The sequence below is a fragment of the Salvelinus namaycush genome, chromosome 14 (genome assembly GCF_016432855.1).
Source record: "Salvelinus namaycush isolate Seneca chromosome 14, SaNama_1.0, whole genome shotgun sequence".
Lineage (NCBI taxonomy): Eukaryota > Metazoa > Chordata > Actinopteri > Salmoniformes > Salmonidae > Salvelinus > Salvelinus namaycush.
This window is the reverse complement of record NC_052320.1, coordinates 30,694,601-30,720,893: the sequence shown is the minus strand read 5'-3', so window position 1 is coordinate 30,720,893 and position 26,293 is coordinate 30,694,601. Positions and strand designations below refer to the sequence as shown.

The 26,293-nt window shown below is 44.1% G+C and overlaps 1 protein-coding gene across 2 annotated transcripts in view; it reads right to left on the bottom strand.

Annotated features, from left to right (window-relative positions):
* Positions 1–26,293, bottom strand: part of LOC120059374 (kazrin-A-like) — a 227,535-nt gene that overhangs the window by 34,679 nt on the left and 166,563 nt on the right. For both annotated transcript variants that reach the window (XM_039008378.1, XM_039008379.1), the window contains exons 3-5: positions 10,340–10,531; positions 1,295–1,431; positions 914–1,084 (exon numbers count right to left, since the gene is read on the bottom strand). In XM_039008378.1, the coding sequence (XP_038864306.1) occupies positions 914–1,084; positions 1,295–1,431; positions 10,340–10,531 (500 nt within the window). The remainder of the gene's footprint in view (positions 1–913; positions 1,085–1,294; positions 1,432–10,339; positions 10,532–26,293) is intronic.

Sequence of the window (26,293 nt, the reverse complement as noted above, 5' to 3'; positions counted from 1 at the left end):
CTGGGGTGATGTTTGCTATTGTGCTAAGCTACTATAATGCTATATTGCGTTTTCGCTGTAAAACACTTAGAAAATCTGAAATATTGTCTTGATTCACAAGATCTGTGTCTTTCATCTGCTGCACGCTGTGTATTTTTAAGAAATGTTTTATGATGAGTAATTAGCTAATACACGATGGTCTCTGTAGTTATTCTAGTCGTTTTAGTGAGAGTTGTGATGGGGGCTGCAATAGTAAACTCTGATTTATACCTGAAATATGCACATTTTTCTAACAAAACCTATGCTATACAATAAATATGTTATCAGACTGTCATCTGATGAGGTTGTTTCTTGGTTAGTGGCTATTTATATCTTTATTTGGTCGAATTTGTGATAGCTGCTGATGGAGTAAAAAAAAATGGTGGAGTATGGGAGTGGTGTCTTTTGCTAACGTGGTTAGCTAATAGATTTACATATTGTGTCTTCCCTGTAAAACATTTTAAAAATCAGAAATGATGGCTTTATTCACAAGATGTGTATCTTTCATTTGGTGTCTTGGACTTGTGATTTCATGAACATTTTATTATATGATATCCCTGTGGCTTTAGGCTAGGCTATGCTAGTCAGCTTTTTTGATGGGGGGGGATCCCGGATCCGGGTTTGGGAGGTGTTAGAGGTTAAACAATTTAAAGACAATGCTACCAAATAGTAATTGAGTGTATGTAAACTTCTGACCCACTGGGAATGTGATGAAAGAAATAAAAGCTGAAATAAATCACTCTATTATTATTCTGACATTTCACATTCTTAAAATAAAGTGGTGATCCTAACTGACCTAAAACAGGGTTTTTACTAGGATTAAATGTCAGGAATTGTGAAAAACTGAGTTTATGTAAACCTCCGACTTCAACTTGTATGTGTCTGTGTGTCTCACCATGGCCAGCTCGGCCTCCAGCTCCTTGATCCTGTTCTCCTTCAGGTCCAGTTGGGAGCGTAGGGCGCCGGAGTGCTCTGTAGATTCCTTAGTCTGCCGCCGTAGGTCCCACTTCTCCCTTTCCAATAGGTCCTTCTCCTTAGCCAGCACCTTCACCGCATCCTCACTCTCCTGACAGACAGAGAGAGGGAGGGATAGTGGGCGATATGGAGGAGAGAGAGGGGAGAGTAAGAGGAGAGGGGCACACATTCATTCATCTTTTCAATTACTTACAATGACATAACAAGTTCATGACAATCATTATACTACTTCTATGATTTGTGCACTTTGTGTCTTAATTAAAGCTAATAAAGCCTTGTGTGTGTGTGTGACGTGTCATACTTTTCTGTGCTGTTCGTAGTTGCGGATGAAGTCACGGAGCTGCTCCTCTCGGCTCTCCAACGTGGCGTAGAGCTGCTGCATCTGGTTGACCAGATCTGCTTTCTCCGCCTTCAAACGCTTCCGGTCCGCCTTCATCGCTATGAAGACAATAAGAGAGTCAGTTAGCATAGTTTCTATACAGAGGATCTATGTTCAGTTCTATGTTGTTAACATTATTGTCACAGGTGTACGGTGTCCATATTAGGATAGTCTCAGAAGGACTATTCCATTCCAAAGCAGAGTTGAATATCTACTAATACTACTAGTAATATACAGTGTGAAAACTAACTACAGTACCACATTTGTTGAACTGTGAGAAAAGGCAAAGTACACAAAAGCACAATGCACTTCTTTTTAAATTCAGTTGGGGACAAATGAGCAGTATATAGAGATCCTTCGATAAGCCTGTTCTTGCATGTCTAATGCTGAGTGGGAGCTTTTTGATGGAAAAGTGAATCAGAGATGAACCTTTATGTCAATCTCTTCATCTCAACTGCCATTTAAATCTTACAGTGCCTGAGAGGGATGCAGACAGGTGGACTTCCACTCTGTCACTTAACCCAGCCATACTGCAGAGTGGGGATCAACGTAGATAAACCATACATCTTCACCCTTACTCTCTCCCTCTCTGTTTCTCTGTTCTTTTCTCTTTGATTCTCCCTTAAGTTATATCAATTTAATCTAACCACATTTACCTCATGACTTTGGTTTTAGCTGGGAGATGGCAAAATCTCTCTCTCTCCCCATCTCTCACATAGCCAAGCCTCCAGCTGGGTCTCATTAATTAAGTTCCATTGCACACGCTGCAATTGAGCGACGTTCACAGACTGCATCTGGGGGTCGCTCACACACTCGGACGGACGCATCAACCAAGCGCCAACTTTTCACAAGGACAGATTCACCCTCTTTTTACTCCCTCTGTTCACCCGCAGTCCGGGAGACCAATCACCATGCCAACGCGTTGTATGACTGAGCCACCTGGCCGGACCACAAAAACAAAGAGATCCCCCTCATTGGTCAGGCCGACAGGAAGCTCCGCTCCTTTCTGCACCTGCTACAGGAAATTATATCAAAGCTCCCTTTGAGCTGAGAGAAGAAGTGGCAGAGCAAAAAAATAAATAAATCTCGTATTGGCAAGTATTTGGCAACAAAAACTCCCTCTACAACCCATAGAGGCAGAGCCCTGTTCATTGTCACAGTTCATGTGTGGTGCGTTCATAAATAGACAGAATTAGGAGGGATGTGGCGTTGTCTCAGTTCGTTCAGAGACCCAGAGCTTCTGCTTTAAGCCGGACAGGTGAGACAGGAAACCGTCAGGGTGCCACCTTCACTGACAACCATATTAATGACTTCCATTCTCAGAGACACGGATGGCTTCTCCAAGACTCCAGCCACTCCAAAAGTCATTATCAGATGAGACAGGGCAAACCACCAGGGAACCGGGCAAACAGACCTGGAGCTAATGTTGTGTGTAGAGTTTGAGGACAAAAAAAACGAACTGAACGGATGTCTTTTCATACACTGTCTCTATGATGAAACCAGCACCTGCTCTCCCCTCGATGTGTGTGTATGTGTGAATGTCCGTATGTGGGTGTGAGTGTGTTTATGGATGAACGCGTGTGTGTGTCTGTGTGTGTGTGTGCCTGTGAACATACGTGTGCGTGCATCAGCTCAAGGGCATTCCAGGTAACAGCGGGAGTGAGAGGAGAACAAAACACACTGGAAAAACACAAATGCATTACTAGCAGCGGGACACGGACCAATCTTGCCCATCTACCCACGGTTCCTGCAAAACACTTCACAGACCATAACCCTACCCCATTCGCTCTACCCTATCTCAGCATTGTCTATGAGACAAAGGCATATGTGGTTTGTGACCACACATTGCACACTCTTTTTTGATTACAGCTGTCTTTCTTTCATACTGTGGCACCCTATTCTCTACGTAGTGCACTATTGAGCCCGATTGGCCCTGGTCAAAAGCAGTTCACTATATAGTGCCTTCATTCATTAGTGTGTGTGGATTGGAACATTATGTTCCTGTGGGAACTTTCGGTGACTCGAGAGGCTCCTACGTCCTGTGTGACAACCACAGTGGGTCCCATCATGCTTAGGGTCATGTATAAAAATGCTGGGCAGGCACAGTTGCCTATTATTTTGGCTACCATGGCTAGAAGAAGAGATCTCAGTGACTTTGAAAGAGGGGTGATTGTTGGGGCACGTTTGGCAGGAGCTTCCGTGACTAAGACTGCTCAACTTGCTGATGTTTCACGAGTAACAGTGGCTAAGGTGATGTTGGCATGGAAGTCTGAGGGAAAGGCATCATCAACTAGGGGCAACTGTGGTCAAAAGCGCATACTCCTCGACCGTGATGTCTTGGTTTGAGGCAAAACAGACAAGCAACTCTGAGAGGGATACATGGTCGTGTTGCAGTGCATAGATCCATTATTACACCTACAAATGCACGTTTGCGAGTAAATTGGTGCAAACAACCCAGGCAGTGGTCTACTGAGCAGTGGAAAAAATAAATATGGCCAGATTAATCGTCCTTCACCCTGTTATCAACGAGCAGACGTGTGCATGTGCGGCCCACGCCAAAAGAAACCTACAGGCCCGAGTGCTTGTTTCCCACGGTGAAGGTTCTGTCGGCTCTGTTATGGTGTGTGGTGCATTTTCCTGACATGGTTTAGGTCCCCTTACAGGCCAATGTAAACACCAATAAATGCACAGCCATTCTGAGTGATCACCTTCAACCTATGGTGAATAATTTCTATCCTGATGGGAGTGGTCTCTTCCAGGATGACAATGGCCCCATTCACTGCACACGAGTGGTCACTGAATGGTTTAATCAGAATGAAAGCGATGTACACTATACGCGACGTGGTGGTACAACACCCTTTATGTTGGTGTTTCCTTTATTTTGGCAGTTACCTGTACATAATATCATATGTTCATAGTGTAAAATATTATGGGGGGGGGGTCACTGTAAAACATAATTCCCCTGGCTGACCTTTGACCCTCACTGCTGCAGAGATCCTGTAGTTTACGAGCGAGCCAGGGGGGCAACCATTAAAAATGGATCAACCATTCCTCATTAACTGCTAGTCCGGGGAGTGTGAAGACCAGTAGCTAAGACATTTCAGTGGGGGAATCTGGGCAGAATAGCAGCAGAGACTTTGATAAAAAGATAAAAGTTGAAAATAATTCAAATTAAATTGAGCTAGTGCTGAATTTGCAAAACCCAACAAACTTGATTATTCGATTCAGTCGGTACTGTGTGAATCTGCCACACACAACTTGGCACTGCAGTGTTACTTTTAATTTGAACGCACCCACCATTTATCGACCATAGTGGAGATTTTAATTTAATTTAATTAACTTCTGATACAGTTACTTTGCTATCTTTATCTATTCAGCAGCTAAGACCAAATGTGGCACTGGTGGTTTTTCATCGAAATAAGACAATTAGCAGCAGCTACTGTATGGACACCATTCACAGATTCTAGCTTTTCAGACCTCTCTATGTCTGTCTCATTACTCTAGTGTAAGGTCTGTCTTTCCATGCAGCGTATATGAGGCCTGGTAATGAGGAGAGGGGTCAAGCTGATTGTTGAGGCGAGCCACCAATCACAATTCGTTATACTGAGGTGCAATTAATGAAACCTTTAAGAGTTCCTTAAAGAGGACCATCGCTGTAGAGTTTTTCTATGGATTTTGGTCGGCTGATTGGTTGTTCTCTTGATTGGGGATCGGTGGATAAAGGTACCATAGGCAACCACTAGGTGGCACTGTGAACCTAAAATACAACTCCCTGGAGACAAATTGACTGAAGATTGAACTACGAAGCAGTTCGAATATCTCTTAGACGAAACAGCTGCCAGCAAAAATAATTACATAAAGATCCTTGGAAGTTTGGAGCACATTAGCCTGACTGCATTTATGTTTTCCACTTTTCAAATTCAATTGGAGTCGTTTTGAAAGGAGCCTTCATTTGTTAAAGCCTCTAAAACTGTAATTAATTGAACGTGATCGGGTGAAGTGGTCCAACGAGAGCGTGACGACTCTTGGGGGTTGCTCTGTGGTGTTTGTGTGTATTCTACTGAGGAAGGGGTCCAGAGTGTGGGGCTGTGCAGCTTTCAAAACATGTCGTAGTGTGAAACAGCACTAAATGCACTCGGCAGATTGTACTTTGATGATACATTGGCGTCTGAGGCTTTCATTTCTGACTGCATTGACTGGGAATCCCAGAGAGATAGTCATTGACCATTGTGGAAATAGCTAATTGAAAACTGTCAGCATGGACAAAGTACGCTTTGAATAATTGATGCTAATTAAACATCCAACTTGTTTGCAGAGAAATTGTCCAACCCAAAAGGGGCTCAGATAGACTGCTAAAGACATTGAAATGATAACAGTTCAGCTGCAGTAGCTGGACTGGACATTTCAGTTCAATAGATCTAAAATGGCCCTTACTTTTTGCCAAGGTAGGTTAGGCTATGTCTAAGCTGCCTCCTTTACTTGTTTCCTTCTGCTGCAATTGTCTATATATAGCCCTATCCACTCTATGCCTTGCACCTAACTAACTTGGGTATGTTTCTTCTCCTGCCCACTCCTGCTAGCTTGCCCTGTCCTTCTCCTGCCCACTCCTGCTAGCTTGAGCATTCACGGGCATCACAACAAACCTACAATTATGAGCGGGTGGCAATTACAGTGTTCAAAGCCCAATGACCGACATGGAGTGGGCTGAGCAGAGGGCTTCACACAGAGATGGGGCTGTGTTAGAGAGATACACAATGAGAGGGAAAGAGAGAGAGGGAAGGAGGGAGGGAGATAGCTGATAAGTGCTTAGTGTATCTGGGATTGAGAAAAGGAGGGTGGGTGGATTGAATGTGCCCTTGTTCCACTTTTGAATTAATTTACTCAGATACAAAACTTCAAACATAGGGAACTAACTCACTCAGAGCTAAGGTAGGAACAGCACCCTGTATAAAACCCAATGGAACAATATACGGCAATTCTCTGCTGTCCTCTCTAGTGGCATGCAACAGCAGAAGAAACAAGGTGCCATCCACATCTCTGTCACTCATCTGCACCCCTCCAGCCTTCTTTTCCATCCCGACAGATAAACACAAAACCAAACACAAAACCGCAGAGTTGTCCTGTATCACATCAATCTTTAGGAGAGGTAATCAAAGTCCCTGTAAGAGCTTATGCTCTCAAAACTTTGGGCTCTTTTCCCCAGGCGAGGATTTAGTTTGGGTTAAATCAAACAGAAACAACAATCTGCCTCAGTTTAATTTGCAGCAGTCAAGCATCATTCTATTTGACAAGATACTCTCCAGAACACTTCTGTTTCCCACCAGAAGGTACTTCAAACCAAATGGTCCCCCAGCTTGAAGAACTAATGAGTCCTCTAGTTGGCCTACGCTACTTCGCTAACTCAGGTAACAGTAAGGAAAACAGAAGTGCTAGCTAACTGCTTTCGTGTCTCTGACTTCTTTAATATGACATGCTATTTTATCAAATTGATTACCTAACGTTTTAATTAAATCATGCAACAATTAACTCATTAATAACCTGGGGAACCACGGAAGTATTAGTTTATATAGAGCGGCTATCTCCCGAATCCACTCTTAAAGATATTTTATATCAATAGCAGTCAGTCATTAATTATTCTTAACCTAATATCAGTCTCATCTGAATGTTGTACAATTCTTGGTTATCTGCACAAACCAAGCCTTTAGTTATGAATCATCCATACACAAATTGGCTCAATTATTTATTTACTAACTAATTAAACAATTACAGAATATACAATACATAATAACATTATACAGTAAATACCGTCCCTAGTGGACTGAACAAAAACAGTTTGTTTATAACACGATAGATTCAGAGAGAAGAGAAGGGGGAAGGGAGACTAAGGAACAGCGGTCTCTATTGGACCTGGGAAACTATTCTCACAAATACATATGCCACTAACGGTCGCTCATTCGGAAAAGCAATGCATTGTATTTACATGAAGCTGGCTTCGATAGTTGAGCTGGTGATGTGAGGCTCTGGTTTGCCCAGTCGATGTCGCCATCGTCCTTTGTGACATCTTCCGGGTCGTCGTGTGGGAGGTTCACGTGGCCTAAGAGGTTCATCTCACTCTCAAGATGCTTCCGCGTCGGTCAGTGTTCTCGTACTAGATTTGCTACCTTTCCAGCTGCAGTCTGTTAGGCTGGAATCTATGACTCACTTCTTCTTGAGCGATCAATACTTCAGAGTTCATACCATTTCACGTGTGAAGCAAGCTCTCTCGTTTCCTGGCCTGTATAGTTGAAATTAGCCCTTTTCAACGTGGAGGACAAGTCCTCCCTTTATTTGGAACTTAGGTGACTTTGTCACGGGGGCTTTTATAGAAATGTAGAAAAGAGTTTGGTTCATAATTTACAACAAATGTCTATTCACTTGGGAGTGGCTACTGAGTAGTTAAACTTTACATGGGAGACAATTCTAATTTTAAAGCTTAACATCACATTACATCATTTCACAAATAGTTATCTTTACTCATTTATTTTATACAATAATTAGATGCAAGCCTCATAACTGAGGAACCTGTATAAACAGAGTTAGAGTAATGTGGCTGTATTGTCTTTCATGAGGTCACAAACATGAAAGAAAACAGACCGGGTCGTAGCTGGCTTCTCCACCGACTGTTTACACATTCTCCAAAATAGGAATATTGTTCAATTCTCAAATTCTGGGATGTAGTAGAATTTGGTGGGAGAGTTCCTTTGTTCTACTGTGACACTCTCTCTCCCATACTGCATGGTCAGGGAGACAAGGCATTTACGACGTGGTTGTAAAGTCATAAAACTGCTCCACCTCCCCTCCTAACAGGAAAGGGGGAGGGGGTTGTTCACATCTCTGTTAGCCAATTCACTGAAAGGGCTAGCGTCATGACACCGCTAATGACCTGTGTGAAAAGGTTACTATTCCTTTAACGGCGCCTAGTGTTCTAGGGTTGCCATGGTTTAAGTACACATGACGACAGCGCTACTTTGGCCACATAGGTCCGCTCTCCTGGGTTTAGCTCCCATCTTTCAAAACAAACCCACACACTATAATTATTCCTGCTACTGCTCGTAAGTATGCTGAACCAGAGAGAGAAGCATTCCCGCATTTATGGAAAACAAACAGCACAATAACACAAACATTTAAATGAGCCAAAATGGGGAGAACAGATGTTTCCAGGTTCTGCTTGGCCGTGGCTGAAAGTGACACCACTAGGGACGGCTTCAACATAACATGCCATTTCCTGCATCTGGGACCAGTCTGTGAGCACTATTGACGCTCACGCTAAGACCGCAGTTCCAGTGGTAGGACCTTGACACAGTGTGGTCAGTGTGTGCTAGCCACAGATGACGTCCATCCTTTGATGGTAACAAGGGTGCCACGAGTTGTTATAGTAATGGACCCCACCTTTAGCTCAATCATGGCACCACTCACACAATGTGGTTTACTTTGTCATACTTAAGATCACCAGGGGTAATCAGGGGAAATGATATATCAGCCTCTGAGTCATATTTTATTGTATTTTACCCCTTTTTTTCCTCCCCAATTTCAATCTTGTCTCATCATTGCAACTCCCCAACAGGCTCGGGAGGCAAAGGTCGAGTCATGCGTCCTCCGAAACATGACCCGCCAAACCGCACTTCTTAATACTGGCCTGCTTAACCCGGAAGCCAGCCGCACCAATAATTCAGAGAAAACACCATTCAACTGGCGACCGAGGTCAGCCTGCAGAAGCCTGGCTCGCCACAAGGAGTCACTAGAGCGCGATGAGCTAAGTAAAGACCCCCCGGCCAAACCCTCCCCTAACCCGGATGATGCTGGGCCAATTGTGCGCCGCCCTATGGGACTCCCGATCACGGCCGGTTGTGATACAGCCTGGGATTGAACCCGGGTCTGTCATGTTTTTGACATTTGCGAGTCACAGCGGGGCCTCACAGAGTGTCATAGTAGCGGGGGAAAAAATGTACAAGCTCAACTATGGGTGTCATGGCAACTAAAGTGCTAGCTAGCTTCTCTTATACGCTTTGATATCAACCAAAAAAGATAGGGAGGACATATCAGACCTCAGAATGGCCTCAGAATTGATTACCCTAGTACCTGCACCAGCCTATAGTGCGGTAGATGACAAAGTACTCGCACGTCACTTTAGTTCTTTGACTATTAGTGCTGAAAGCTATTCCTATAGCTATAAAACAAACTTCTATTAATTAAGAGATGACAACAAGCAATTTCCTTTGTTCTCCCACGCAGGGGAGCTTGATCATAGAGCAAAGCCATCCTGCTTAACTTCTCTAGACCCAGTAAGATAACAGAAGCCACTCTTAATTCAGCTTTCATTACTTGCGATTGCTCTTAGTGCCTGCAGGAGTCTGTTTGCTTTGGCTTTCATTGCAGACCACTCATAAAATATTTAAGTTCAGAGGCTGCCCACTGGGCACACACTAGTTCAATCAACGTTGTTTCCACGTCATTTCAACAAAATTACATTGAACCAACGTGGAATAGATGTTGAATTGACCTCTGTGCCCAGTGTGTAGCTATTCAGAGCTAATTATAGAGGCCACAAGTGTAATATTGTGTTATTGTATTCTATGCCATTATATTCTATGCTATATTGTATTACTTTCTGTGTAAGAGTGTTGGCCGCTGCCGACGAACAGTTGTAGACACAAAATCCCATGACAACCTGTGAAGTGCTTATTTTGATATCGAATGAGATCATTATTTTTCTTTGAATATAATATAAGACAGCGATATTTCCCTAATAAAATGATCAATAGATGTGTTACTGTCTGCACTCTATATTGGGATGTGTGTTTGGGCCGTTGCACTGTTGTCTACAACAGGGCTAGGCAACCTTGGTCCTGGATCTCTCGGTGCGTTTGTTTATTCCACTTCTGCGTTACACTTTTCACTGTTTAGCCCCCCGTCAGCCCGCTTACTCACCCTGCAGTGCCTCCTTGGCGCGGTCTAGCTCCTGCTCCTTCTGGGCCAGCTGCACGCGGAGCTCGGTGGCTGAGAGCACGTCGGCGGAGCAGCCTCCGTGGCCCTCCTCCAGGTCCTTACTCAACATGTCCTTCATCTGCCTCAGCAGGTGCACCTCCTCCTGGAGTTGGGCCACCTCCTCCCGCAACAAAACTATGGTGGGAGACAAGGAGAAAGAGAGAGGTTATAGGGATCTATTTGTTATGAAATGGTGATACTCTAAACTGTACTGTTAAGTAGGGAGGGAGGGACAGAGATAGTTAGTCCTGCATTGGTTATGAAAATTATGGTAGGCCCACTCTAAACTGTACTGTAAAACAGATAGGAAGGAAGGAGAGAGCAGGGAAAGGAGCTAGGGAAAGATAGAGAAAGAGAGAGAGGTTAGGTCTCTATTTGGAATTAATGGTATCTCAAACTATTCCCTGCTCTTGTATAGCAACACATGGTAGGACGGAGAGATGGAGGTAGAAAGGGGGACGGAATGAGAGAGAGTTTGTTTGTTGTAAATATTACTGCAAACTGCTGCCCTTTTGCATGAATGTTAGCTGTTGAACAACACAGAGAAATTCATATCATGCCAATGAAGGGCACAGCAAGAAAGGGCTCCACTGAAATCATCACAGAAATCAACAGGACAGAGATGGTAAAGTGACTGGAAAAAAGCATACAGAAGAACAAAGGTTCAACTGTCATTATGTACAGTATTTAGATAGATGCTTCTACATTCAAACAAACTGAGAACAAGAGTTCTTCAGAAGGTGTGCTAAGATTAAACTCTGACCAATATGCAGCTAAAACATTGAACGATTTTCATACAATGAAAAAAGTCCTACTTGGATTTAACTGAGACTAATTTATAAAAAGGAACGAGTCGAGTCATCCTGCTCAGGAGAAGCTGGAGAAAACAGCTCATGCCCATCTCAACTGCCAAATATCAAAATCAGACTATTCTCATGTCCCAGCTCCAATATCCCAGCAGGAGACAGAAACTACGCAGTAATGAATGGGGAAGTTGAGCAGAGAAACATAGGTTCAGTTACATACGCCTTGCTAAAGAGCGGAAACAACCGTTTTCAGTGGAGTACCAAGGTTAAGATGTGGCTCGACTAAAAATGATTGTGTGGCTCATTGCAGAGAGCTTACAATAGGATAATAATATTCAGATGTTGGGCCATCTCCAAGAACATAACCTTATGCCTTACATGATGAAGAAACACAAATGTCTGGATGCACATCCTCTGTAATAATCATTTGGCATTATTCCCTTTAGCAAATCCATTCCATCGACAGTTTACAAAGGGTTGATCTATGAGTTCCACAAAAATTCAACATAATAAGCTCAGAATTCACACGGGGATGACATCCTTATCCATAACTAATGTCCTTATTAACTTCCACAGTGGCCAATCAAATCAAGACACTTTGGTTGTGTTTGTTGGCTTGATTGTTCCCACCCCCCATTACTCAAATGCCACTACGGTCATGTGATCTCTTTCCTGTGGTGGGTGGCGACCTTTCCCTGGAGCGTCCATCTCAACCCTGCTCATTAGTGCCCAGTGGGCACGTCGCCCGCAGCTTTCCCAGCAATCCCCTCTCAGCAACTTGCTTCTCAGCTAACTGGGCTAACTGGAGACCGCTCTAGTATGTTTCCTGTTTCAACTGGATCATGTTCATTAGGCACCAAACAGAGGAAAACAGACAAACACGGTGGGACTACCTGTATTTGTCTGTATTTGTCTCCTTTTTTGTTTTCAGTTGCAAAATGTTTCCGTTGCATTCCCTAATGAACATGACCCTGCATTTGCAAACATACCACAGCATTGGCTTTACCACCTCTCACAGAATGCAGCTTGCTACTCATCACTTTGGAAGAGTCTCTGAATCTATAACAAAGCTTTCAGAGAATGTCAATGCTTTTGTGATACCTGCATCATGCTGTTATTCAGAACTTTCTGTACTTTCTATTTGTGTTCACTGACTGAAATGAACCTGTAAGTGGCTCCAGATAAGGGTGCCTGCTAAATAACTCAAATGTAATGTAAAAGGGTTATTAGGGGAGTGGTTGAATAAAACCACCGGCGTGGCAGTGCGTGTCATTATGCTGAGGTGTAGTTAATGGAGCCGATAATAGACCCACATTTTGCGGAGCATCCCAAGCAGTAATACTTCATTGGGAGAGTGAGACCACAGGCCATTTTGGAAACACAAATTCACACATTTAGTAATGTTTGAGAATTCAATTACTTATTAAGTTAGCCTCTATTGATTGTGCTTGGGCCGCACATTAATGAGTCATAAGGACGTTGCTGAGCACAGAATATTGGGTTTTATCTCGTCAACACACCACACAAATCATACAAAACAATTACAGGGCTGACTGAGGCAACGGTCACTTGGGTCGTATCCAATCGAAACTGATAAGCGCACGTTCCCGGTGGAAGGCAAAGAAGTGTTCCTGAACTGTTCACTGTAAGAGTAGTGGGTTTGAAGTTTTTTTTTTATTTCACAGAGAAATTAACATAAAGGTCTACTACTGTCTGTAATAACCAGATACACTCTGATTAGATGTTAGGTCTCACACCGCAAAACTCTGGGTATCAGGTTGATTGAATATCATCTATGAAAACATACTATTGCATCAAAGTTGTATGTTAACTCAGTCAGAGGGGATGAGAGAACTAAGTTCACACACCCCATTGAAAGAGACCTCCGGCAAGTACCCAAGCCATTTCTGATGTGTCTGTCTGTGAATATGTTACATTGTAGTTAGCGAGAGTCGCAGCCTCTCTGCAGGCGAGCGAAGCACTGAAACATTCCAGAATGAGAGGTGGTGGTGGCAAGGGAGGAAGATGGCAGCCTATTTGTCAGCGTTTATGCTTCCTTTGAGCTATGGATGAGGCGAGCAAGCACCACAGCTCTGCATGACAAATGACACCCAGAGTGAGTCTCCCGATAAGTGCAATCTCTCCTGCTCTCCTTCCTTTCCTCCTCAGGACTATCTGGTTATTCACCATCATTGAGGCTGCCTGTGTAGTGTGTACTAAGGGGCTGGGCGTGCGCTGTGTAGCTACCCTCATGGCTATGGCCTTCACTGAGACGATAGTAAAATATGAACGCATACTCTATATGTGGATGGATGTGAGGATGGATGTGAGCTTATGAGACAAATACAGAGTCACACCTGTGAGCTCAATAAACAACTCATAGTGCAGTGCAGTTGAATCACTAAGACAGAAATGGCCTTGTGAGCAAAATAAAAACCTGCATAATAAACAATGTGATCTATAATAACCCATGCAGTCATTCAGTTTGCACAGCTAATTAGTATTCAATCACTCTGGCAGCCACACACGGATGTGACACAAAAGAACAGGGGCGCCATTGTGTCACTGACTCGCTGTTGATGCCTCGAGTGAAGAGACGTGTTTACGCTTCTCCCCACTAAACATTGAAAAGCAAATCATCCACACAATCCCTTCGAACAGGCTTTCTCACTGATCGAGACCACTATTAGCATCATCAAAAACTCTTTCAAATTCACAGGAAGAATAGTAGCCTAGCTAGCGTAGCACCTTTAGTGTCAATTCTTCACATGGACGTCAATAATGTACAACAATGCCAGGTTTTTGACTGTCAGACCTGTGAGTCCACAGAATGTGAGAGGTGTGTGATAGACGGTGGATGAAGTTGGTACGATACTGAAGATAAAGAAGTAGCAGTGTTCGTTTGCTGTGGAGTAGCACTGTTAGCGACGGTGGGCTACATGCAAGGGAATGAGAGGAATCCGCCAGGGCTGTACACTCTCTCCTCAGGGTTTTGAGGAGTAATGAATCTTCCACTAGCCGAGCCTTCACCGCCACCTGTTCCCCACTGGCTAATACATCCAACTCATTTGTGCTAGCTAGCACACCTGCCAAGTGGCAGCTAGCAGCTATCTCACAAGCCAAACAGGGGCTTGCTTAGCATAGTCACAAACCTTGAGCTAGCACCTGACTCCAGCCAGTTTGAAATGAACTGCTGAAGTGGACCTAGTACACTTGTCAAATGGAACGAACTCAACTGCCTCACTTCAACTAGTACACCTGACTGCAAGAAGCTCATCGGCCAAACCATGACTTAACTACAAATTTGCGCTTTCAAAATGATCAAGCTTGCATATCATATTTGAGCTAGCACATTCATCAACTTGTGGCCAGCACCCAACCATGACTCCAAGATTGATGGAAACTTGCTCTTATACAGTCAGTATATAAGCTACTAGGTCTACAACCAAAAGAGTGCTATATGATATTTTGTGTCATTCAATGCCCACAGCACATTCACGGTAAGTTTAAAAGTGCATTATACAAATTCTAATCATTCGGGTGTAAATGTTTTTCTTTGACCAACATCTTATATCATTCTGAGGTTTCAAAGGGACACAATTGAGGCTAATGACCAATGAAATTTGGCTGCTTGCTTGAAACTGTGAAATATGTGCATGCATTAACACCCCGCCATCCCTCCAGCCACTCCTCTCCAATTCACCAACCAAATCTGCTTCTACTTATCGTGATTCATAGAAACAGTAAATAAGATATGTCCATGTAAATGACTGTTTAAACGAGTCTATTTGCATAATGGCAGCCATCCTTCAGTTGCTATGCAATGGGATCAGTAAATTATGGGACTGATGTTGCTATCCCCGGTGTCTCTGATGCACTGATGGAGAGATAAACATGACTCTTGCACTATATCAGACAGTAGTAACAAGTACGTGTCAGTTATAAGATGGAGGATAGTCAGGGCTGACAAGACACCAGCTATAAAAACCAAAACATCAGCACCTCTGTGGGAATTCTGAATCAGCTAGCCCTTTCCTGGTATGGAAAAGCATGGATATAGTAATATAAGAAGATAATGCAAATATCACTTCTACACAACTACACTTCTCTTGCCTGCCTATACCAACTCCTTGCTCTGGCTAACAAAATGCTATGCTACGACTGCGGACGCTAGTTTATTCTCTGCAGAAGATCTGAGCACCCTCCCAACGTTTTCCAGGACGTAAACACATTCGAACCGTTCTGATTAGTCCCAGAAACAGATGGGCAACTACACATCTTTACATACCAGTAAGCTTACGTCAATGACACATTGTCTCTATCAAGGCTCTAGTTCATTGTGTGGCTAAACAAACATTAATTCTATGAAAATGTAAGCATCAAGCTTCAAATTTTCCTGCACCACTTTAAGTCTCCATCATTGGTTAACAACAAACAATTGGGAGAGAGAGTGAACAGTTTGCCTGTATACTACCTTAACATAACCTTAAATCATTGCAATGAGTATTTCATTCCGCTGCACCTCAGACTGTTGTGCACTTCTTTCTCTGGGTTTTCTGTGATTAGCTTTCTCTCCCTTTACCTCTCTCTCCTCTTCCTCGCTCCTCCAATAGAAACAGTGGAGATTCTCGAACCTTACCCGTGTGTCTGAACGTTCTGGCAATCTGTCAGAAGGCTGAAAAGTTTTGGCATGGACCCCCTATCCTGTTGCCTAGTTACTTTACCCCTACAGTGCCTTCACACCCTTTAGTTTTTCCACATATTGTTGTGTTACAAAATGCCATTTAAATTGATTTAATTGTCTTTTTTTTATCAACGATCTAAACAAAATACTCTGTAATGTCAAAGTGGAAAAAAATCTCACATTTGTAAAAAAAAAATATATGAAAAAGAAAAACACTAATATATGTTGATTAGATAAGTATTCAACCCTGTGCGTCAATACATGTTAGAATCACTTTTGGCAGCAATTACACCTGTGTCTTTCTGGGTAAGTCTAAGAACTTTGCACACTTGGATTGTACTGTCACGATTGTTATGAGTGGACCAAGATGCAGCGTGGTATGGTTCCATCCTCTTTATTTAGAAGTGAAACTCAAAGAAAACATTAAATCTCAAAACGAAACATGAAACTACTATAGTGCTCGCAGGCAACTATACAAAGTCAAGATCTCACAAAGCAGAAAGGGGAAATGGCTGCCTAAATATGATCCCCAATCAGAGACAACAATAAACAGCCGGAGGTTCCGGGACCGTCGCCAGAGGTTCTGGACCGCGGACCGTTGCCGTAAGTTCCGGACCGCGGACTGTCGCCGGAAGCTCTGGACTGGGAACTGTCGCCGGAAGCTCTGGACTGGGAACTGTCGCCGGAAGCTCTGGACTGGGGAGGCGCACTGGAGGCCTGATGCGTGGTGCCGGTACAGGTGGCACCGGGCTGGTGACACGCACCTCAGGGCGAGTGTGGGGAGGAGGCACAGGACGTACTGGACTGTGGAGGCGCACTGGAGATCTGGAGCGTAGAGCTGGCACAACGCGTCGGACAAATGACCACCTTCGCACGGCAAGTGCGGAGAGCTGGCACAGGACGCACTGGGCTGTGAAGGTGCATTGGGGACACAGTGCGTAGAGCCAGCGCAGGATGTACTGGACCCTGGAGGCGTACTGGAGACCAGGAGCGCTGAGCCGGCACAACCCGTCCTGGACAGATACCCACTTTAGCACGACAAGTGCGAGGAGCTGGCACAGAACGCACTGGACTGTGAAGGCGCACTGGGGACACAGTGCGTATCACCGCAAAACATGGTGCCTGACTGGTCACACGCTCCCCACGGTGAGTACGGGGAGTTGGCTCTGGTTCAAAACCTGGCTCCGCCAACCACCGTGTGCCCCCCCAAAACATGTTTTGAGGCTGCCTCTCGGGCTTCCGTCGTGGCCGCGAACCCCGGTGTTGTCGTTGTTGTTCCCTCGCTGCCTCCGTCTGCTCCCATGGAAGGCGATCCTTTCCAGCCAAGATCTCCTCCCACGTCCAGGATACCTTACCGTCCAAGATATCCTCCCATGTCCATGATGTCTGCTCCTCCTGGCCACGCTGCTTGGTCCGTTTGTGGTGGGATCTTCTGTCACGATCGTTATAATGAGTGGACCAAGATGCAGCGTGGCATGGTTCCATCCTTTTTATTTAGAAGTGAAACTCAAAGAAAACAATAAATCGCAAAATGAAACGTGAAGCTACTATAGTGCTTGCAGGCAACTATGCATAGCCAAGATCCCACAAAGCACAAAGGGGAAATCCCTAAATATGCCTAAATATGATCCCCAATCAGAGACTACGATAAACAGCTGCCTCTGATTGGGAACCATACAAGGCAAACATAGAAATATATACAGCTAGATGACCTACCCTAGTCACACCCCAACCTAACCAACATAGAGAATAAAAAGCTCTCTATGGTCAGGGCGTGACATGTACAATATGTTCACATTATTATTTTTAAAATTCTTCAAGCTCTGTCAAGTTGGTTGTTGATCATTGCTAGACAGTCATTCAAGCCGATTTAAGTCAAAATTGTAACTAGGCCACTCAGGAACATTCAATGTTGTCTTGGTAAGCAATTCCAGTGTATATTTGGCCTTGTGTTTAGGTTATTGTCCTGCTGAAAGGTAAATTAGTCTCCCAATGTCTGTTTGGAAAGCAGACAACCAGGTTTTCCTTTAGGATTTTGCCTGTGCGTAGCTCTATTCTGTTTCTTTTTATCATAAAACTCCCTTGCTGATGGCAAGCATACCCATAACATGATGCAGCCACCACCAAGCTTGAAAAAATGAAGAGTGGTACTCATAGATGTGTTGAGTTGGATTTACCATTTTTTGTAGTTTTACTTTAGTGCCTTATTGCATGTTTTGGATAATATATTTTTTTGCTGTACAAGCTTCCTTCTTTTCACTCTGTCATTTAGGTTAGTATTGTGGAGTAACTACAATGTTGTTAATCCATCCTCCGTTTTCTCCTATCACAGCCATTCAACTCTGTAACTGTTTAAAACAGTCACTTTATGATGAAATCCCTGAGCGGTTTTCCTTCCTCTCTGGAAACTGAGTTAGGAAGGATGCCTGTACCTTTGTAGTGACTGGATGTATTCAAAGTGTAATTAATAACTTCACCATGCTCAAAGGCATATTCAATGTCTGTTTTTTGTTTAAAAAAAAAAATATACCCATCTACCAATAGGTGCCCTTTTTTGCGAAGCAATGAAAAACCTCCCTGGTCTTTGTGGTTGAATCTGTGTTTGAAATTCACTGCTTGACTGAGGAACCTTACAGATAAATGTATGTGTGGGGTACAGAGATGAGGTACTGTAGTCATAAAAAATTCATGTTAAACACTACTATTTCACACAGAGTCCATGCAACTTATTATGTGACTTTTGCAAATTTGTACTCCCGAACTTATTTTGGCTTGCTATAATAAATGGGTTGAGTACTTAGTTACTCAAGACATTTCAGGTTTTGCTTTTAATTAATTTGTAAAAAATTTGAAAACATAATTCGACTTTGATACTATCAGGTATTGTTTGTAAGTCAGTGACAAAAAAGTCAGCCTTTAACACAACAAAATGTGGAAAAAAGGGTGTGAATAGTTTCTCAAGGCACTGTATCTACCTAAATTACCTCATGAAACTGCTCATCAACACGGTACTGGTACCCTGTGTATATAGCCAAGTTATTGTTACTCATTGTGCATTTATTCCTCGTGTTATAATTGTTTTGTATAATTTTTAGATTTTTCTCTCTACATTGTTGGGAAGGGCCTGTAAGTAAGCATTTCACTGTTAGTCTACACCTGTTGTTTACGAAGCATGTGACAAATAACATCTTACTTGATTTGATTTGTCAATGTCTGGCGGAAACGAGGCTGCTGAAATTGGACTTGGCTGGAATGGAAACTGAGGTCTAAATTGATAGAGAATGACAGCAACTGTCTAGAGGGGGGTGCATTTTTTGATTGTTTTTCCCTCTTCAGACTGAGTGAAAGAGGGAGATGGGGAGGGGGGTTCAATTGGGGAGACAAAATCAATTAATGTGCTCTATGTCCCTGTAGAGTTCTCGTTCTGCTGACTCATTGAGTGGGGAACGGGATGCTAAGGTGTAGCAGAGTGGAAATTCCATCCCAATCTGGGCGCAACCTCACAGCCCCTTTGCACACCAACACAACGCCACTCAAGAAGCATCGTCAATACCTCTGAGACCAGAAAAGCCTTTTGTGGCTCTGGCGCAATGGTACTTATAGGTCTCAACGTCACTGCACAATAGCTATCAGACACCTAGTTAACTTTGAATGGGGTATGGTAGTAGGTGCCAGGAACTGCAATGCTGCTGGGTTTTTCACACGCAACAGCATCCTGTGTGTAGGGGGGTGTAACTCAATACTAGGAAGGTGTTCTTAATGTTTGGTACACGCAGTGTAGGTCCTTGAAAGCTTTTCTGAACAGCTCGGTCTTTAGCTGTGCCTTAAATGAGGCCCGTCGCTGTACTCAACTTGAGTGGGTTGAGTCACTGATGGGATCTTCCTGTCTGGTCTTGCGCCCCCTCGGGCTTGTGCGGTGGAGGAGATCTTCGTGGGCTATACACAGCCTTGTCTCAGGGTAGTAAGTTGGTGGTCTGTTGATATCCCTCTAGTGGTGTGGGGGCTGTGCTTTGGCAAAGTGGGTGAGATTATATCCTGCCTGGTTGGCCTTGTCCGGGGGTATCGTCGGACAGGACCACAGTGTCCCCCGACCTCCCGCAGCATCTATGCTGCAATAGTCTATGTGGGCTAGGGCCAGTCTGTCCTACCTGGGGAAATTCTCCTGTCTTAACTGGTGTCCTGTGTGAACTTAAGTATGCTTCCTCTTATTCTCCCATCTCTCTCTCCCCCCGTTTCAACTTTTCTGCCTGGGGCTATGGAACCTGTTCACCGAACCTACTGTTTCCCTCCCTCCCTCAGAATGATGTGAAAAGTCAACTAATATTTACTCCTGAGGTGCTGGCCCGTTGCACCCTCTATAGCAACTCCAGTCCTCGAGAGCCTGATTGGTGTCACACTGTTTCTCCATCCCTAGCAAACACAGCTGATTAATCAAATTGCATTCTAAGCTGAAGATCATGATTAGGTGATTATTGGAGTCAGGTGTGTTAGCTGGGGCAAAACTGTGACACCAATCAGGCCCTCGAGGACTGGAATTGCCCACCCCTGCTCTACAACCACTGTGATTATTATTTGACCCTGCTGGTCACCTATGAATGTTTGAACATCATGAAGAATGATCTGGGCTTAATGGCCATGTACTCTGATAATCTCAACCTGGCACAGCTAGAAGAGGACTGGCCACCCCTCAAAGCCTGGTTCCTCTAGGTTTCTTCCTAGGTTCCTGCATTCGTAGGGAGATTTTCCTAGCCACCGTTGCTAGCCAGCATTGCTTAATGTTTGGGGTTTTAGGCTGGGTTTCTGTATAATCACTTTGTGACATCTGCTGATGTAAAAAGGGCTTTATAAATACATTTGATTTGATTAGATTTGCAGCCCTGACAGCGATTGGAAGTGTGTTCCCCAGCCGAGGAGCCACACAACTGAAAGCCCTGTCACCCAGGGCTAATGAAAGGAGATAGACCTGGAGGAGCGAAGGTTGCGTGTGGGGCAGCAGGGTAGGATGAGGTCAGACAGATACGCGTGTTCTGAGTTCTGGATAGCTTGGTAGGTGTGAACCAGGATTTTAAAGTCAATGCATGAGAATATGGTGAGCCAGTGAAGGTTGAACAACACTGAAGTGATGTGCTCGCGGGGTGAGGTGTGAGTGAGGACACGTGCAGCACAGTTCTGGGAATGTTGTAGCCTTCTTAGGCACTTGGCAGATGCACCAACAAACAGGGCATCACAATAGTCCAGACGGGATGAGACAAAGGAGTGGATGAGTCCCTCAGTTGCAGGCTGTGGCAGCATATGTCATAACCTGGCAATGTTCCATTGATTTTTATTTTTTATTTTTTTTACTTTGGTCACACTTTGAAGCGGGCTTCAAACGAGAGTGACTGTCAAATATCAAATCAAACTTTATTTGTCACATGTGCCTAACACAACCTTACCGTGAAATGCTTATTTACAAGCCCTTAAACAGCAATGCAGTTCAAGAAGAGTTATATATATATTAGTCCGGGTGGCCATTTGATACATTTTTCAGTAGTCTTATGGCTTGGGGGTAGAAGCTGTTAAGGAGCCTTTTGGTCCTAGACATGGCACTCCGGTACCGCTTGCCGTGCGCTAGCAGAGAGAACAGTCCATGACTCCTCTGACACCGCCTATTATATAGGTCCTGGATGACAGGAAGCTTGACCCCAGTGATGTACTGGGCCGTACGTACTACCCTCTGTAGCGCCTTACTGTCAGATACCGAGCAGTTGCCATACCAGGCGGTGATGGTGCAGCTGTAAAACTTTTTGAGGATCTGTGGACCCATGCCAAACCTTTTCAGTCTCCTGAGGGGGAATAGGTTTTGATATGAGGGGCCCCTGAGGGGCCCCAGTGTTGAGGATCAGAGTGGCAGACTTGTTGTTGCCTATCTTTACCACCTGGGGGTGGCCCGTCAGGAAGTCCAGGATCCAGTTGCAGAGGGATGTGTTTAGTCCCAGGGTCCTTAGTTTAGTGATGAGCTTCGTGGGTACTATGGTGTTGAACACTGAGCTGTAGTCAATGAACAGCATTCTCACATAGGTGCTCCTTTTGTCCAGGTGGGAAAGGGCAGTGTGGAGTGCGATTGAGATTGCATCATCTATGGATCTGTTGGGGCGGAATATGAATTGGGTCTACGCTACGCGGGATGATGCTGTCGATGTGAACCATGACCAGCCTTTCAATGCAATTCATGGCTAGTGACGTTAGTGCTACGGAGTGGTAATCATTTAGGCAGGTTACCTTAGCTTCCTTGGGCACAGGGACTATGGTGGTCTGCTTGAAACATGTAGGTATTACAGACTCGGTCAGAGAGAGGTAATTGTCCGAACCAGCTTGGTTACATCAGCTGCAGTGACTGTGGTGAAGGTGCGTAGTACTGGGCAGATCACCTACAGGGGCTGGAGAGGACAGGATAGTGTTGATGTTTTCAATGTTGCTTTGGAAGAAGCAAAGGTATTGATTGCACCGTTCTGGGGAGGCTGAGGTTACAGAGTTGTTCACGAGTTGAGGGAGCTTGCTCACAGTAGAGAACAGCACCCGGTAGTTACCACTGCCATTGCTGATCAGTTAGGAGTAATAAGATGTTCGAGCTGCATTTAAGGGCTCTTTGTTGTTTTTCTTATGTTTGTCATACATCTGCACATGTACTGTTAGCTCAGTCTTTTTATACTGTCGTTCTAGACAACGGCCAGTTGATTTGCGAGAGAGTAGCTCAGTGTATCAGAGAGAAGATTTGGAGAAAAACACCAGGCAGGTTTTTAAAGTAGCAACTTCATCCAGTGTGGAGGCCAAGGCAGTGTTGTATTGAGCCACAGAGTCAGTAACAGGCAGGTTGGAGATGGATTCAGTAAGCTGGGTTGTGTTTATAGTTTTGAGACTCCTAAATGAATGGGGTGTTTCTAGGGCTGAGTGGGTACAGGAATAACTAGGATGAAGGTGATGAATTTGTGGTTGGACAGCCCTGACTCATGTCCATCCAGTTTGGCCAGATCCACCCCTGTAGTACAGATCAGGTCCAGAGTATGGTCTTTGTTGTGGGCGGAAAAGTCCACATGCTGTTGGAGTCCAAAGTTGGGAGTCCAGGACATCAGCCAGGAGAGTAGAAAGTGCAGTCGACATGTATGTTGAAATCACCAAGCACTAGCATAGCAGGGCACAAGGGGCTCAGGTGTATTAGTAGCTCAGATGGTTTAGAAAGAAGGTCAGAGTAGAGCTTAGGAGGCCAATAAATCAGCACAGTTAGTACTGATGCATTTGGTTCTAACAACCAGTAGTTCAGTTTAGTGACAAATACTTCCCTTCTCTTATCATGGCGTCCCCTTTGACCAAAGCAAGTCTATATAAATTGACAGGCCCGGATTAAGAAATCATAGGCCCCGGGGCTATGTTTTAATAGTACACAAATGACCGAAATGAGTGGCTACTTTAACACTGACAAACTGAGATGAATCTCTTCTTGAATTCAAACAAACAATAGCCCAGGCCAATGAAGCAACACACAGATTGTACAATATTAGTAGACAATGTATATACAGGATATACAGTGCATTCGGAAATTATTCAGACCCATTCACTTTTCCACATTGTAACGTAACAATCTTATTCTAAAATGGATTAAATAAAACATAAATCTACACACTATAACCCATAACGACAGAGTGAAAACAGGTTTTTAGAAATAAAAACAGAAATAACGTATTTACATAGGTATTCAGACCCATTGCTATGAGACTCGAAATTGAGCTCAGGTGCAAACATTGTTTCCATTGATCATCCTTGAGATGTTTCTACAAGTTGATTGGAGTCCACCTGTGGTAAATTCAATTGATTAGACATGATTTGGAAAGGCACACACCTGTCTAAATAAGGTCCCACAGTTGACATTGCAATGTCAGAGCAAAAACCAAGCCATGAGGTCGAAGGAATTTTCAGTAGAGCTCCGAGACAGGATTGTGTCGAGGCACAGATCTGGGGAAGGGTACCAAAATATTTCTGCAGCATCGAAGGTCCCCAAGAACACAGGGGCCTCAATCATTCTTAAATGGAAGAAGATTGGAACCACCAAGACTCTTCCAAGAGCTGGTCGCCCAGCCAAACTGAGCAATCGAGAGAAAAGAGCCTTGGTCAGGGAGGTGACCAAGAACCCGATGGTCACTTTGACAGAGCTCCAGAGTTCCTCTGTGGAGATGGGAGAACATTCCAGAAGGACAACCATCTCTGCAGCACTCTACAAATCAAGCCTTTATGGTAGAGTGGCCAGACGGAAGCCACTCCTTAGTAAAAGGAACATGACAGCCCGCTTGGAGTTTGCCAAAAGGACCAAAGTGGAAATAAGCTTGTCAGCTTTAATGTGTTATCCTTGATGATTTTCTTAATTGTATGTGAAGGTGTCACCGGCTGGAGCGCCCTTATGTATTTAAAAAAAAAAAAAATCTCATATATTGGATTAATCAATCAACTTAAATGACTCTCAGACCATGAGAAACAAGATTCTCTGGGCTGATGAATCCAAGATTTAACTGAAGGAAACCAGGCAACGCTCATCACCTGGCCAATAAGTATGGTTGTGGCAGCATCATGTTGTGGGGAGGTTTTTCAGCAGCAGGGACTGGGAAACTAGTCAGAATCGGGGGAAAGATGAACGGAGAAAAGAACAGAGAGATCTTTCATATAAACCTGCTCCAGAGCGCTCAGAAATCAGACTGGGGCAAAGGTTCACCTTCCAACAGGACAATGACCCTAAGCACACAGCCAAGACAGTGCAAGTGTGGCTTCGGACAAGTCTAACAAAATGTGGAAAAAGTCAAAGGGTCTGAATACTTTCCAAATGCACTGTATACAGTACCAGTCAAAAGTTTGGACACACCTACTCACTCAAGGGTTTTTCTATATTTTTACATTGTAGAATAATAGTGAAGACATCAAAACTATGAAATAACACATACGGAATCATGTGTTTAAAAAAGAAAGTGTTAAACAAATAATACATATATTTTAGATTTTAGATTCCTCAAAGTAGCCACCCTTTGCCTTGATGACAGCTTTGCACACTCTTGACATTCTGTCAACCAGCTTCACCTAAAATGCTTTTCCAAGAGTCTTGAAGGAGTTCCCACATTCTGAGCACTTGTTGGATGCTTTTTCTTCGCATACCGGTCCAACCCAACTCATCCCAAACCATCTCAATTGGGTTGAGGTCGGGTGATTGTAGAGGCCAATTCATATGATGCAGCACTCCATCACTCTCCTTCTTGGTCAACTAGCCCTTACACAGCCTGGAGGTGTGTTGGGTCATTGTCCTGTTGAAAAACCAATGATAGTCCCACTGAGCGCAAACTAGATGGGATGGCGTATCGCTGCAGAATGTAGTCATGCTGGTTAAGTATGTCTTGAATTCTAAATAAATCACGACAGTATCACCAGCAAAGCACCCCCGCACCATCACGCCTCCTCTATGCTTCACGGTGGGAACCACACATGCGGAGGTCATCCATGCACCTACTCTGCGTGTCACATAGACACAGCGGTTGGAACCAAAAATCTCAAATTTGGACTCATCAGAGCAAAGGACAGATTTCCACCGATCTAATGTCCATTGCTCGTGTTTCTTGGCCCGAGCAAGTCTCTTCTTATTATTGGTGTCCTTTAGTAGCTGTTTCTTTGCAGCAATACGACCATAAACGGACAAGCCTGTCACGGATCTCTCCAGAACTTTCCTCACGCACACCTGTCCCCTATTCCCACAGATTAGTATTTGTATCTGTGTGCCCTTTGGTTTCCATGGTCTTGTCGATTATTGTTACTATGTGTGTTGGTGTGTGTGAGTAACTGTGCTGTGTGTTTGGGGTTTCGTGCCCTTGTGGATTGTGCAGATGATTACGTGTCTCATCCCGTGCGTTAATCATTGTGCGTGTGTGTTATTTATTCAAGGCACTCCTCGCTCTTTTGTTTTGGGTTTCAATCCTGTGTGTTGTGTACGTGTTTGTTTGGTCTTTGTCCCCGTGCCTTTACACGGCACATCATAGTTTGGGAGAAATAAAAACCCTGTTACGCATTCCTGTGCCTGTCTCCTGAATCCTTTATACCAGTGTGACAAAGCCACCATGACAGCTACAGTGCCAAGAGATCATTCCTTCAAAACAAATGAGTCTTCTAAAGAATGTGACAGTGAATAACAGGAAAAGATGCAGTGTTTATGGAAGGGTTCGCTAACAGGGCTCCTAAACATTCCTCCTCTGAGATTGAGAAGGCTATCTAAGCCTTATCCAAGGCGTTCAATACAAGAACCATTGTATGAGAGCCAGGAAGAACAATAGAACTACCCAAAAGAGGAATGTATTGAATCAAAGGGGGAATGAAAGAATAGTCCGAGTCAGGAATGCGGCG